We start from the raw sequence: 15,614 nt of genomic DNA on the forward strand, positions 1-15,614 counted from the left end.
GAGGAGGGGCGGGAGGCTGGGCCGCGCCGGGCCCTGCCCGGCCTGTGGCAACCGCGGCATGAACGGCGGCCGCCCGGTGGCCGGCAGCGGGGCCCGGGCCCGCGGGGGCTGCTTGCGGGCCTACTCGGCGCTGCCGGTGTGGGTGGTGGAGGACCACCAGGACGTGAGTGCCCGGCGCCAGAATGGGGGACCCCCCCGGGTGGTGCATGGGGAGCAGCTTGCTTGCGTGCTCCGCGGTGTGGAGGCTTAGCCTGGCAGGTGGAAGCGGAGGGACGTGCCCAGTAGAGCCCCTGTGCTGCCGCCCTCCCGGAGGGTGCGCTTCCAACGTGGAAGCGGGTCGCCGGGCGCTGCCTCGGGACTGGCTCTCACCTCCACAATCCTGCACAAACCCCTGACCCGCCTTCCCTCTCGCTGTTGAAACTTAAATGTAGTTCAGTGCTCAGGTGACCTGAATTTCCTTCCTGATCCTGTGATTCAAGTTAATGCCATGATCGCATTTTGGCATGCTCTTAACCAACTATTGCTCACTTTTTTTTTTTCCTTTGGGGCGTAGTTGCTATAGTTATAAAGAGATTATACCTGTGTTACACTACTCTTAGAATTAGCTAGGCATCAGTGTAGTGCTTTGAAACTGAATCTTACACAGTGTATGACATGTTAACAGCAAATTGCTAAATATAATCATATCCTAACAAGTAGAATGGCTGTTGCTTGATGAGAAATGTAAAGCTTGGAACTTCCCTTTTTTAGTGAAGTAGTTAAACAAGGGGGAAAAGTTGCTTTTGAACTACATTTTCTGGTTTGCTGTATGGTTTGTGTATAGTAGTGTAAGCTGAGGCCTTAGTCCTAAGTAAGCAGATTCTTTACCCAGTGGTGTAGAAGCTCACTAATTTCAGTGAGGATGGGCATGAAGACCTTCTGGAGATAAAAATGAAAAATATTAATGCTATTGGTGTCTCCAAATAGAAAATTTTTGTGCAGTAAAGTTTATTAAAGATAATAAGGTTCTGAAGTTGTAAATTAATAGTTTAACACAGGCCATTTTTGCTAACTCACTGAAGTACACGGTGCTGTGATAGCTGGTTTTCTGCGTTAACCAAGTACTAAAGGTGTCACTGTGACAGGAGTACAGAGTTAATGACTGTTAATGATTCCTTTTTGGTTTGTTCTCTAAACTTCTGTCTTCAATTAACAAAATCTGTTCATAGTGAATGTATATGCTGTGTTTTCAATATATGTGTGAATATGCATTGATCTATCTTGTATAAAGCATATATGGCCTTTCATCTCAAAGTGCAAGAACTTCACAGAAACTTTATGTGGTCCTTTGCTGACACTGACCTTCTCCTAGGGCAAGGTGTCACTAGATGCATCATACTTTGATTCATAATAACAGCTGATGTAAAGGAAATTTTTATTCTTGATCCAGAGCAGGAGAACTTTCAAGGTTAGAGATCCTAGTCACTCATGTTGTCCTCCATCCTCTCCTCTCACAGTTATAGTAACAGTCACCTGAGATGAAACTAACTGGTTCTGGTAGGCCAGATTGCTTCCTTTTTCCAAGCAAGTACAAGTCAAGGATCGGGGAACATTTGTTAGTTTTAACCTTGTTTTATCTGCTATTACAGTAGTATACATATAACTGCATATGTAGTGGGTAAACTGAGGAATTGATTACTAGGCAGGTGGAATATAGTCCAGATTTCAGCTGTCATGTTTTATGGTTATGCCTGTGCAATACACACACTTTGTCATCTTAATCAGTTTTATGCCAAAAAATTAGCTGAGTTTCTGTTGGAATGTAGAGATCATATATAATTTTTATTGCCCAGTCCTTTTACAATCTTCACATTCCCTGTATAATAGGACTGTGATTCACAGTCCTTACTGGATTTGTTCTGACAGCTAAGGCAGTTACTGTCCTGTAATTGTGGGAGGGACTCCATGTACTGCAGTTCAGTGTAAGAGATATCATGATTCAGCCATCAGTTTTCTCATTTTACCACCCTACATTATTGTGCTTCAGTGGTTTGCCTTATCTCCTGTTTTTCCCACCTTTGAGTGAAGACCTTTGGCAGGGGATAGGGTTGGGCAGTTGAGAAAGGTAGTCTCTTCATTGCAACCACTAAATCATGCAGGGATTAAGAATTAAGCCCTTTCTTCGAGGGGGATAGATTAAAAGATCAACTACATTAAATGATGGTGGGGTCAGTTTTCATTCTACATTAGTTAACTTACAAAACAAAAGTAATTAGATGCTTTAATCTCCACAGCACCCATGCATGCATGGTGAGGAAGCTTTATAGCCTGAAGAAGGCAATGCAGAGGCAGTGTTCTGCAGAAGAGGAAGGGCATTCCTGGGGTTCAGTAGTAAATGAAAAAAAACTAGAAATTGAGTTGAATGATTAGTGAGAAGACCTTCTGCAAACAAAGACTTCCTATAAAGAAGGAAGGAGGGAGTAGAGCTGTGATTCTTCAGCAGCTTCTCATGTGTGGAACTTTTGGGCTCATCATTATTTCAGTTCATGAGCTCTTGCCACCAGGGTTGTTTCTCCGGCGTTTGTAGTGTTTTCCATCTCCTTCCTCTAACTGGGACTAATGTTTTTGCTATTACAGCCATTGCATTTTTCCACTCACTGGTTACAGTGGAAATATTTTTATTTGTATTTTTTAGGTGCTGCCTTTCATCTATCGTGCCATTGGTTCAAAGCATCTTCCTGCCAGTAACATCAGTTTTGTTCACCTTGATTCCCATCCAGACCTCCTCATTCCTGTGAATATGCCTGCTGACACTGTATTTGACAAAGAAGCTCTTTTTAGGTAAGTCCTGGGTACTGCATCAGAATACTTAAAGTCTGCTTCCTTCTGCCTTTGATTTACAGTGAATATTGGTATGACTGTGTAGGACGTATGAACAAGAGAGGCATAAGTCAGCCTCAGGTTGCATCTTCTGTCTTTGCACTTTTTCTGAAGACTTTATTTTTTTTGACGAAAAAAGTTATGTTGGTGTTTTTTGAACGTGGTCAGATATTTAAGTTGGGTATCAAGACATTTAAGACTTACAGATTTACTTTGTTTAGTTGTTTAATATACCATGTTACTAGGCCAATTAGTAGTTCCTCTGAGTAACAAGACTGAGTGGATACTTTATGTCTGAAGAGCTGTGGTTTTACAACAGCCTCTCTCTCTTCATACTGGAAAATTGACTTTGAGATTGAAATTTTATCTCCTGTGTTGACGTGAGTATGTGAGGTTGAACAAGCTTTTCCTCTTAAGATCACTAAGATCAATATTTTCCCCAACTTTTCAGGTAGGTAACAAGCCACAGAGTGATCCTTGCCTATTGTCTCTCTTTTCCTGTTTTAAAATAAGTATTGATTGCTTCAGTGTTACGGTGATTTGCAGCAATGACAAGATGATGTAAGTAATTGCATCATGCTACCAGTAGTCAATATTTTGTTTTCTTTGTTGGATGAATAAGAAATTTTGTGGGCTATATCATACACCTAAAAAAATGAGGTGTGGATAATCAGTAAAGTTGCTATTCTGTAGGTGCTGGTGGACTCACTTTAATTACTGAGATTATATTTAAAATCTACTTAGAGCAGTTTGCAGTACAGTACTCCCTTGAGGTCAGTTTGAAGTTATTTGAACAGTGTTGATGATGCTCCTTGTACTTTACTCTGTGTGATGTATCAAGAGAAAAAGGACAACAAATCCATGTAGTTTATAATCAAAGTGCTATATGAAGAGTGCAACAGATTGCACTCTATAATCCTAACTTTTAAAATTCTACTGTGGACATTTTTGTTCTGTCTTATGAGTAAAGATTGCCCTCTTTTTCTTTCTTTTTTTTGACATGAACCTTACACAGAGTGTTAATTTCAGATGACTTGCATGGGGGCTTTCAAGATGTGGAAGATGTGTGTTGTGTTCCTGACCGTGTTTTACTTACAGGGAAAATAACAGTATTATCTCCAGTCTTTCTCCATTCATTACAGTGAATTAAGTATTGAGAACTGGATTATGCCTGCTGTTTATGCTGGCCATATTTCTCAAGTTGTATGGCTTCACCCTCCTTGGGCTCAGCAGATCTCAGAAGGAAAACACCATTTTTTAATTGGGAAAGACATATCAACAACTACAATCAGGTAAATTGTCTGCGGTCATATGTTAATAATATAAATGTTGTCTCTGTAGCTCTTCTTGGGTGGGTTTTTTTGTATTCTTGGATAAAGATGAAAATTTAATTTGTATTTGTGAGTCCCTTAGGACCTAGTATGACTATCTGTGTGCATGGGCACCATTAAAATTGTGCCTTAGATTTTTTTTTTATAGGAAATTCTAACTATTCACATTTCATTTCAGCTACCCAAGTTTTAAATTAGTCTTCTTCATTAAAGGCAAAATCTCAGAAAGCAATAATTTTTAACAGAGGATTTGGGTAACAGAGGGCAGCAATTAGATCCTACTCAGCCCTCCCTTATCAGGACAAAACAAATGCAGTTCCTTCCGCTTCCCTGTCATGTGCTCCAGCGATCTAATCACCTTAGTAGCCCTTCTTCAGCTTGTTGTCATCTTTCTTGTCCTGGAGGCCCAAACTTCAGCAGAGTATGTAAAATGTGTTCTTACTGGTGCTGAATAAGAGGAGAAATCTCTTCCCTTCCCTTGATGATTCTGTTTTTCTCATATGTGTTGGGGGGGGGGTGGTGTGTGGGTTTTTTTAAGTTTATCTGTTAGTGAAGCACTGAAACAGGTACACAAGCAGAGAGAGAATTCTCCATTCTTTGATAAAGTCAAAACTCAACTGGACAAGGTCCTCCGCAGCCTCATCTAGGTTTGAAGTTAGTTCTGCTTCTATCAGATGATTGACAAGAGACTTCCAGATGTCCCATACAATCTTAATCATTGTGTGATGCAAGTTCCAGTGACAGCCCCTCATAATTCTGCGGGATGCAATCAATGATAATTTTGCATTCACCACATTCACTGCGTTGTGATTTTGTACAACTTGACTGGACATTTACAAATCGTGCCTCTTGCCAGCATGTCAGAATAAATCTTTTGAAGCAAGTTTAACAGAAAGCAGCAGAGCAACGCTTTATCACCTAAAAACACAGAAGCTCTACAGTTCTGAATCTGAGGCCTAAAGTAAACATAAATAATAAAATAAAAGCTAATGCTTTCAGTTACATTTAACCATGAGAACTAGCACACATACAGAACTACTTCATGATGGCTGAACAGCTCTCCCACAGATCCTCTGGTCACCTTAGCAACCTTGAAAACATTATTTCAAGCTGCCTTTTGAAGGTGGTCAGGTATCTTTTCTGCAGGTTCTAGGCATACAAAAATCATGAAGAAAGACAGGGAAAGAGTCCTCAGAAATAAGAACTTTCTAACTGTTGACAACAGTGGCTGGATAGGCAATAGATACTTTAGTCTCCCACTAAGGGAAGGACAATAGCATGAGCTTGTGTTGAACCTTGGAGAATTTCTGAGAAGAGGCCCTGTGAATGCTCCATCAACAAGATGAAGTTGTGGTCCAGCCTCTTACCTTAGCAGGCTCAGGATAATCCAGCCATCGGACATGGGGGAACTAAGCTTCACATTTCTGCTGCTCATGAAATTAATTGTCTTTGTGATTGATTGACATGATACCCTGTAATCAAATAACGCCTTAACACAAGTGAGCAGAAGTGCACACTTCTTAAGCTTGTTTTTTAATATGAATTTATGATGCTTAAGGTTTAATATACTGAAATATGGCTTGAAAATAATATTCTTTACATTTTCACTGTAAGCAGAGTTTTTCGTGTTGTTTTGTGTTTGTTTGGTTTTAATTAAATGTGTTCCATTGATGTGTCACTATTCATCCTCAAGCTACCTCCCTCTATCCCACTTAGAACAGGCAATCTGTATTGGTGGTAAAGAAAAGTTAAATGCTACCTATTAATTAATAATATTTTACTAAATTAATATCTGTGGGTTTCATGGTAATTCTCAAAACAATTAACACAATTTCCCTTAAAAAATATGCAGTCCAAGAAAAAATATCTATAGCTTTGCAGTCTTACATGCCATAATATCAACAGTATCTTGTTAAATTCTGAATGTTTTCTTTAAAATGCAATTCAATGGCAAATAACTCTTAGTAGCACATAATGTAGAATCTTTTTCTTACCCATTAAAAACCTTGTAGGGCTATCATAAAAAATATAGAGTGAATTTTAATATATTGATTCAGCAATAAAGAAGTATTGAAAACTTCAATTTAAAAACCTACAGATTAAAATAAATAATTTTGTGTACACAGTTTTATTGCTTTTGTTACCCATCAATAATCTATTCATTCTTCTCAGAATCCCTTAAGTGTACATGCTTTTTTCTTAAGCTTTTTGCAAAGAAGTGTATTAACTGTGAGTTATTGTCAATTGTAGGGTTACAGGTACAGATCATTACTTTTTAAGTGATGGTCTTTATGTCCCTGCTGATCAGCTAGAAAACCAGAAGTCTTTAAATTTACATGTCATTCTCATCAATCCTACTGAAGCATCAAACAGCCAGGAAGAAAATGGCGATGTAGCATCTGCTAAGAGACTGAAGCTAAATACAGATGACACAGCAAGCTCTGCTTCTGCCTCTTCATCAGTGGCTCCTGGTGACCTTGATCACAACACCCCAAGTCTGAAGAAAAAGGAAATGCAGAATGCAAATGCCCAGAACAAGGCAGAAACACTGTCAGAGTGCTCAGCTTCAAGCTCTCTCAGAAACAGCGAATGCCCAATAAAGGAAATAGTTAAAGATGTCTGCCAAGTACTGCAGAAAGGGGATGCATATGTTTTAGACATTGACTTAGATTTTTTTTCAGTTAAAAATCCGTTCAAAGAAATGTACACACAGGTAAGCATGACAATGGAAAGGCTTCTTACATTCACAAAAGAGTACGAGTCCTAGCATTTATGCCTATGAAGAAATTTTCACCTAAGCTAAATCAGCAGATCAGCTGATCATGATGAGTGAATCATGACAATATTTGAAGGAGAGACATTCTAAGGAACTGTACACTCCAGAGAAGTACAACAAACTAACAGAGGTAGAGCCTTATATTTTAAATAGGCATTGAGTGCGCATTCAAGCTCAGATGTATGGCTCACTTCTGCTTGTTGCTTGGGACATAAAAGCTATGCTAGGGTTTCCAAAGGTAATGTTCCAAATACCCACAGCAAGATTCATCAGGGAAGGATGACAGATTGTATCATTCTTTACCCCCGAACAGTGGTAACTTTTTCTGATGAGAGGCTGTTACTCTCATTTCCTCTGTCTGGACTGCTGAGTATAATGGTAAGCAACCAACTGTGGTCTCTGATGCCATGTCTCTCAGCTTAAGACTCTGCCTTGTATTCCATTTATAACTTGCCTGCACAGCAAAGGTAGCCTACCTGTATCGAGTCATAAATATGCAGATCCTCAAAGGTGCAAAGCAGTTAGTAGCTTTTCTTGACGTGAACAGGGTTTTTAGGAACTAACTAACCTGCTCTGAAAATTGAGTGTGGCATTTAGGTTTACAATTTTTTTCTGCAGTATCCAGATCGTTTGTAGCATTTAAATCTTTCTGTAACCCTGGTCTAATATCAGCCTGTGCTGAAGAACATCTGACATCTTTGAGTTTCAGCTAGGCTACTGCTTTACTGTGAAGAAGTGAATATAGTGTCCCTGACCTGTTAGCTTTTGATGTTCAGTATTTATGATCACAGTATCTTCAGACAATGTGCAATGCCAGTTGCTCTGAATCACAAAGAGAATTGTACAGCAAAGGGAAAGCACTGTGGGGGTCTTGCCATATAAGAATAAAATTAGAATAAAATTCAATACCCCTCTTATGTAAAATACACCCTGAGTAAAATAATGGAGGAGTTGGGGGGGGGGGTGGTGGTGTTTGGATGGTTGGGGGCGGGAGTTGGTAGTGGTAGGTTTTTTGTTTTATTTCTTGTGCTTTCTTTTGGTTTTATGCTATGATAGTTTCTCAGTTAGAGCACCCTGTGCACCTTTTTGATATAATTTCATTTACAGTTAATATTTCTTAACTAGGTTCCCTCTGTTGTAAACTATGGTAATTCCCTCCAAAAACTTTTCACAAGCTAACATTTGAAATGTAAGAATACAAGGAATAAACTAAAAAGCAAAGATGCTGTTCAATACAGAAGAATATTGTCTTCCCACCAAAAAAAGTCTAAAATCCAAAACACTGCCCTGAAGATGCTTTGCAGTTCTGTAAAAATTGACTAGTCTGCCCTCTACTCCTGAAAAATTCAAGTGTTCACCTTTTGAATGCTGTTAAATAAATAATGAGATCTGTTTATCCTTGATAAACTTGAATATTATCAGGGAGTAGGGCTGACAAGCCTCTGTAATAGTTTACTTGTGAACTTGGTCAACCAGCCTGAAGCCTTTACCTGTCTTGGTTTTGTTTACAGTCATACTCTTCTGTTGGTTTTGTCTGCTTAAATCCACATCTCATTGGGACCATAGTTCAGCAAAATGTATGTTTAATTTCAGAGAGTCTTTAACTAACAGACTGTAAATACTTAGCTTTTAAAGCTGTGTTCTTGAAGTCAGGCTTAAAGTTAAGCAATTGTAAAATGTTTAGCTGAGGCCATGAAGTATTGCTTTCTCAAGCCTCACAGCCTCCCCACCTGTATTTATAGAGTTGTCTGCAGTACTAGAGTAGAGGAATTATCTTAGCAATCAGATTCTCTTTTTGTAGAAGGAGGGCTTAAGTATTTTCTTTCTCATGTGAAGACCCTAATTTTTTACCTCTTCTTTCTTTTTCAAAGACAGAATATGAGCTTTTACAAGAGTTGTACAGTTTCAAGAAGCCTCATAGAAATGCAACAGAGGTATGGTGTTTCCTTGTGGGATGTATGAGGCAATGATTCTTTCGATTTACCCAATAAAAATGAGTTACAACAAGGTATATGAAAGGTGCTTAACGAAGTGGTCTCCAATTAAGTGATGCAGCATGCTAATCAGCAGCATCTTAGGAGTTCTTTCCTATTAAACATTTTGGTTAAATGTGTGAACTGCATAAATATTTAGCATGAGCGTGAAAATTAATTTCAGTAAACAAGTGATAATTGACAAGGAAGAAATGAAAACAGAGTCATCTGCAGCCTTTTTGTAACTTATCAGGGCTATGGTTTGGGTGGGGGTTTTTTGGTTTTGTTTGTGTTTTTTTTTTTAATTCCCCCCAGGCTCTTCCCTCCCTTGCCATAGTTGCTCTTCCTTGACAGTCTGAGCTGTGCTGAGTGCCTAACTAGTATTGTACCTATTTATTTAGATGTGGAAAGGACCATATTATACTGCTGTAATGTACTTTTCATTGTATGCATTGCACGCTTCTGAATCATGGAAATGTAAGCCTGCTGTAGTTGCCAAAACAGTCATTCAGCCACGAGCCCAAACCATGGAGACAGCCATGTTGATGGTCACTACACCAAGTAATTTCTAAACAAGATCTCATCTTTGTTTTAGTAATCTCATCTGAACACTATTACTGAGAGTGTAATATATTCAACACATATAATGATCACAGATTATTGAATTCTAATTAATATGTGTGTATAAAGAAATGGAAATATGTGGAAGATTGCCAAATTCATTTTCATATTTGTTAGTCAATCAGCAATAAAACAAGTTACCTATTTAAAAGGTAGTTAAATGTGAAAGGGGTAAACACATGTGATTTAAATTCCCAATATGATTTCAGGATATAAGTTATTTACAAAAGACAACAAATTTATAGGAGGAAACTGAAATTGTTAGTAGACGGTGAGTAATAGATAGGCATAGAGCTGAACAAGGCAAGAACAGATTCATGGATGGTTTTACAGTGAGACAGTCAGTTTAAAGGGTTTGAAGGTAGAAAACTAGTGAACTTTGTGTTTTTCGGAGTTTCAGAAAATATTCTACATGTCTAGTCTCTTAAGATTCCAGAGTATGGTTACATTTCTATCACACTACAAGATAACGTTGTGTTGTTTTGGCAATTTTTGTTTGGTTTTGTTTTTTAAGGAGTATAGAGGGGGATCAGATGTGTCTTAAAGTTGAGTTACTGGTGATGCTTAGAAAACTGTTTTATTCATACCCCAGCATAGGATCATAAAGCTGTACTTCATGAATGATTGATACCCTCTCAGCTCCTCTTAAAAATTCGCCCAAAGTTGACATCACTGGCCAAAAGAAGCAGCATGTGTTAAGATAGAGCCAGCAGAATCCTAAGAGGGAATTGTTACATTCTTAACTGTTATCCTTCTATTCCAAAGTGCTTTTTAATTTTCTTCACGCACTACTGCACTGAGCATTTTTAATACCAAATAAGCCAAGCATTGCTTTTTCACTTGTTATGTAGGATCTCTTTCTGCAAATGTTTGCATGCACAATTGTATTCACATATGTAGCCTCCCTCCAAGAAGACTGCCTTTTTATGTGTTCTGAACTTTTTAAGAAAGGGCATCAACCTTTGCAGGATCAGAGTAATAATTGACATTTTAAATTAATTCCATGTCTTTTTAGGCATGCGGAGTTGATAGAAACTCAAAACATCATTTTTTCTTCTGTTTTTCTGAAAATGCGTTTGATTTAATAATTTTTTTTAAATGAAAGATTAAATTTTCATTACAGAAAGTTAAAGCTTGTACTCATCTGAGCATTTCAGTGCTGTAGAAACAAATTCAACAATTAGTCATAGACAGTTTCTTACCTCTGTATTCTACTGAAATGTAGATGTTGCTTTTTTTCATCTGTTGTAGGGAAGAGCAGAGAGGTGATTTATTCTGAAGGTATAACAGCTTCTGCAGACATTCATTCTGATCCTCTTGAAAAGATGTTTTGTAGTAATGAATCAGTTGTTTCTGATTCCCCACTTCCATTAGATCAGTCATTTCAGAATTTAAATCATAGGGTAAGCCATGACATTCTTACCTCTTTTTTTCAAAATATACTTTTATATGTGCTTATTTAAAGGAGGGCTTGCTGGATTGTGTTGAAAACCGTGTTCATCAGTTAGAAGATCTGGAAGCAGCATTTGCAGATTTGTGTGACAATGACGATGAAGAGACCCTACAGAAGTGGGCTTCATATCCTGGGTAGGAGATTTCTAAATGACTTAAAATGCGAAGAGTAGTTCAGGAACTGATTAGCCCAGCACTTTACTAACAGAAAAGGAGAGAGTCTGGACAGGATCTATGCAAGGCGACCATTTTTCATTTAGTTTTAGAGGAGAAAGACAAAAGGAAAGGCAGTCACCTGTCTTGAGTGCCATGATAGTCCTTCCAAGATCAGCCTTATACAGCTTTATGCAAATTCTGTTCTCTGTGGAGGGAGGCATGTTTGGTGACTAAAAATTTAGTGATCTGTGTGCAGCAGATCTCTCAAAAAAGCAACAGGCTATGAAGGTTATGCAGAAGGACTTCTTTGGTGCTCCTCAATGTTCTGCTTCCTGTGCAAAACCGAAGTGCATGAAAGGCTGTACCTGTGTCCATAAAACATCTCAGTAGTATCCACTATGCTTTTAAACTAAACTTTTTAGCTGAAAAGAAACAGCAAGTTTTCCCTTGATAGGAAAATCACTCATTTTCCCCATCAAATGCAGAAATTACTGCCACACCTGTGTTACAGTGACCACAGGGATTTCCTGTCACGTTCATACAGCTTTGAGCTACAACAGCTTGTCTCCAGGTCTGCCCTAAAAGAAGTGCAAAGAGGTGTTGCCAGAGACAGGTATAGGGGCTTTCTAAGAAAGACATAGTGAAACGGTATAAAAGTACAGATAATTTCCATTTTTCTCAGGTGCAAGATGACACAGAGGGGCAAATTTAATTTCCAAATCCTAGGCCTTCTTTTTTCTCTCTCTCTCTTTTTTTTTTTTTACCACTTAAGGTAAATATGTATGTTTCCAACTGTTTATGTAACAAGTTTTGGTTTTGTTTTAACTCCAGAATGAAGCCACTTGTTCAACTAGTTCACAGTTTGAAAACCAGGATGGAAAGCCCAGACTATGAAATGGTAGGTGACTAGGTAAAACAGCAGAAGGTAAACAGATGTCAAAACCAGCTTCAACAGAGAGGAAAAAGATCATGGTTCATTTCATTTCAGACTTGCTTCTCAGTTCAGGAGTTTGTGAGATTTTGGTACTTTTCCTTTTTTTTTTTTTTTTTTAATGTGTTGTGTTACTTAGTCCAGCTTTTCTTTTTAAAGCTTCTAAAATTCTACTCTGCTTCTCTGTATGTAGGCAGCAGTAATGTGATCTTTAAGGGCTGTGATGTCTCAGGCTGCTTCCTGTGAAGGAAGGTTTCAAATCAATAGGGTCTATTGATATACTTTATAGAACTTAAGATACCTATTTGTAAAAGATCAGACCTATCATCTTCAAGGGCTGCAGCATACTCTGAATTCACAGGAGAGGTACAGCATGCTGGAGATAATGAAATAATCCATACAACCTCCAGATTTTTATTATTTTTGTTTAAAAAACAAGTTAGGGAAAAAAGCCCAGCTATTACTGCCTGAAGAGGTGTAAGTTACCTACTGGGCTAGGGATGGTATCTTAAAGATTTTTTACACAGATAATCTGTATCAGTAATTCATCAGCTGAAATTAAATCTCTTTTTAATTTACATGTAGGTCCATCAGGCTGGTCTGACCTGTGATTATATGGAGCTTCCTCACCATGTTAGCACTGAAGAAGAGATTGAAGGCCTCATACAATCCATTAAAGTTCTACTAAAAGATATGCCTAAACCCACACTTGTGACAGTTGCTCGGTAAGACTATGTAGATACTTTCACTTAAAAATGCTCAGACTGTGCTTATAAAGCTGAATAATTTTGTCAATATAGCACTGGTCGGCACATCTTAAATGCTGTCTACGTTGATGTTTGAAAAAGTTGATCATAAGGCAGTGACAGTATCTACACAGCTAAGGGAAGGTTCTGTGCTGATGGCTGGTTTTACTAGGTTCTAGAGTAGCTAGCATAGCTAGCACAGATTTCAAAAGCAGTGAAAGCATGATGGCTTAATGAACTTCAGCACAGGCTATGTCAAGCCTGTGATGAGGCCTTGTGTGTGTTGAGATTGATGGCTGTCACTGAGGTTCATACATCTCCACTACTTTTATGAATTGTGCTAATTAGAGCAAAGTCAGTTTGGACAAGCCTGCATGGGCTGAAATCTCACCTTCTTTACTCTCTTGCTCTAGGTTTTATTGTACTACAGATAGGATTTCTGTTTTCAGTGAAACTTCTGATAGAAGGGATTTTCATCTAATAGGCTGAAAGGGATTTATATTCTAGAAAGCTCTAGTAAAGCTTTGTATGGGGTAAAAGTTATGCTTCAAGGACTGTAAGGGTATTATTTGGGAGAACAGGATGGAGATTGAGGCCAGGGATCTGTCCTGGGAAAACTTAATTTGAAAACCACAGTGTATCTGTTGACAAATTATTGTAATTTAATCACTTCAGAAATAGTAAATGTGCTCTTAAAAGGCAGTCAACAAGCTGACATGAAATTGGTTTTGTCAACAAGAAACAGTATGGCTAATACCTACAGTAAAAGAAAACTGTACTTCCTATGTCAGCTGCACGGTTATCATCCACTGTTGCAGAGAATATACAGAATCATTTATGTAGATCTTGACATAAAAAATCCAAGAAGTGTCAGCTCTGCATTTTACTGTTTGTTTGCAGTTCATTAATAGAAACTGTAAACAATGTTATATCCCAGGGATTGTGAATATTTGTTTTTCAAGTTTTCCTACCTGTTTTACTAGTATCATTTGAATTTTTCAATCTTAACTTTCCCCAGTCCTTTATTAGATCATTTGCTTGCACTTTGCCTGCCTACGTGTTCTGTGTCAGAGTCAGGAAGAGAGTAGAATTGGAAGGATGAACGGGTCATATTCTTAATCTGCTCCAGACTTCAATTTCAGGCAAACTGTTCCTGTTGAAAGCTGTAAGGAGATGCTATGCTTTGAAGGGATACTGGGAGGCAGAACTCACCACTGTTTGAAAGTAGCTTCAGCCTAGACACAGAGCACTACAAGAATACAAAATGTGGTGATGGTGGTGATACCTGTATTCTCTCATGCTTTTTTTCAATTCCTTGTTACAGATCAAGTTTGGATGACTATTGCCCTTCAGAGCAGGTTGACATCATTCAAGAGAAGGTTCTCAATTTGCTAGGCTCAGTGTATGGCACTCTGGATGTGCACTTAGATTACTCAAGCACCTCATCTTCTTTGTGACCTTTCTTCATGTATTGCCCTCTAATGCAGTGAATTAATTTAAATTGCATATTATTTATGGTTGCAAAGGGAAAAATACTGTTATTTCAGCAGGTGGCACTAGAACCCAAGCTGAACAAGAACTAGTTTTGAGTTGCATTGCTTTCTCCAAGAGAGAATTTGAACTGTCACCTGTTTGGCTTTGTTCAGATTAGTTCTATGCTTGTTATTTTTACTGTCTTGCTTCTTAAAATTAGTGCAAGAGAAACCAGATTTGTCCATAAAATGTTTTTTTTTCACCTGATTTCTGTGTCTGTAAAAATATATATATATACCTTCTTAAAATAAACTGATGTCTTGTATCTAATTACACTTTTTTTGATAGAATTTGGTCATGATCCTCAGTTACAGTGTACCTTTAAAAACTTATCTGAGTAATGCTACTAAGACATTAAGTTTACACAGCGATATTTCTTAACATCTGTGCTTGAAGTAACCAGGCAACCCCCTATCATTTCGCTAGAGCAGCTTATGGCTCTGCCCAATCCACAGAATATAATTTATATTTATACTCTGTTGCATTAATACCATCTTATTTTGCCTTAGGGTTTTTCATTGGTGACTCAGATAATATCCCTACTGTACAGACATTGGCTTGGTATTTTCATTTTTGAGGATGAAAAGTATGCATGCATGTGGATGGAGCTAATGTATGGAGCTAAATCACTGTTTTCTTCAGAAACAAAGATTGAACTTCATTGAAGTCAGCAGCAAAACCGTCTGTACTAGGTTTTTGCTCATTTCGGTATTGTTATTTGGAAAATAACAGTTTTAGAACCATTTAATTTAGAAAGAAATCTGGTTCTTGAGAAAACTGCCCCTTCCAGAGTTAAAAAAAAAAAAACAAAAAAAAAAACCCAAAAAACCAAAACACCCACAGGATTTATTTGGGAATGAAACTGAAATGGGAAAGAGAAAATAGCACCTAGAATATTGTATTTTACTATAAATAAATTATGCTTGTAATTTCTTTTGAAACTGTTCGGTTCCTTTGTTAACATTAGTATTTTCTCTGCAGAGTTTGTGCACTTTCACTTTTTTACTGCTTCTGCTGTTGATATAAATTATATAGGTTATAAATATATGAAGTATTTCTTCCAATAGAATAAATTCCATGACCATGGACCCATTTTCTTCATGCTTATGCATTCTGTCAGAAAGGCAGTGCTAGCCTTGGATCCAGGATCCATAACACTTCATAAAGGGCCGTACGTTACGTAGAGAAATTAAGTGGAGTCAGATTGCGTACTGCTTGTGTAGTTTTGGGGGTTTT

General features: G+C 38.0%; 1 protein-coding gene across 1 annotated transcript; it reads left to right on the forward strand.

Annotated features, from left to right (window-relative positions):
- The first annotated feature begins 8 nt into the window (after positions 1–8).
- Positions 9–14,643, forward strand: C2H5orf22 (chromosome 2 C5orf22 homolog). Its single transcript, XM_074899551.1, has 9 exons — positions 9–163; positions 2,675–2,820; positions 4,002–4,151; positions 6,441–6,903; positions 8,838–8,900; positions 11,026–11,147; positions 12,000–12,066; positions 12,685–12,824; positions 14,170–14,643. Exons 1-9 carry the CDS (start codon positions 59–61, stop codon positions 14,300–14,302), a joined length of 1,389 nt encoding a protein of 462 aa, XP_074755652.1. The 5' UTR covers positions 9–58; the 3' UTR covers positions 14,303–14,643.
- The last annotated feature ends 971 nt before the right edge of the window (positions 14,644–15,614 follow it).

This window comes from Athene noctua, chromosome 2 (genome assembly GCF_965140245.1).
Source record: "Athene noctua chromosome 2, bAthNoc1.hap1.1, whole genome shotgun sequence".
NCBI lineage: Eukaryota > Metazoa > Chordata > Aves > Strigiformes > Strigidae > Athene > Athene noctua.

What these genes read in the sequence shown, in the direction of transcription:
- C2H5orf22 (XM_074899551.1), top strand. Translation starts at nt 59, where the DNA reads ATGAACGGCGGCCGCCCGGTGGCCGGCAGCGGGGCCCGGGCCCGCGGG. An exon ending in ATATCAACAACTACAATCAG is followed by an intron (nt 4,152 to 6,440) that starts GTAAATTGTCTG and finishes TGTCAATTGTAG; the next exon opens with GGTTACAGGTACAGATCATT. An exon ending in AAGTGGGCTTCATATCCTGG is followed by an intron (nt 11,148 to 11,999) that starts GTAGGAGATTTC and finishes TTTTAACTCCAG; the next exon opens with AATGAAGCCACTTGTTCAAC.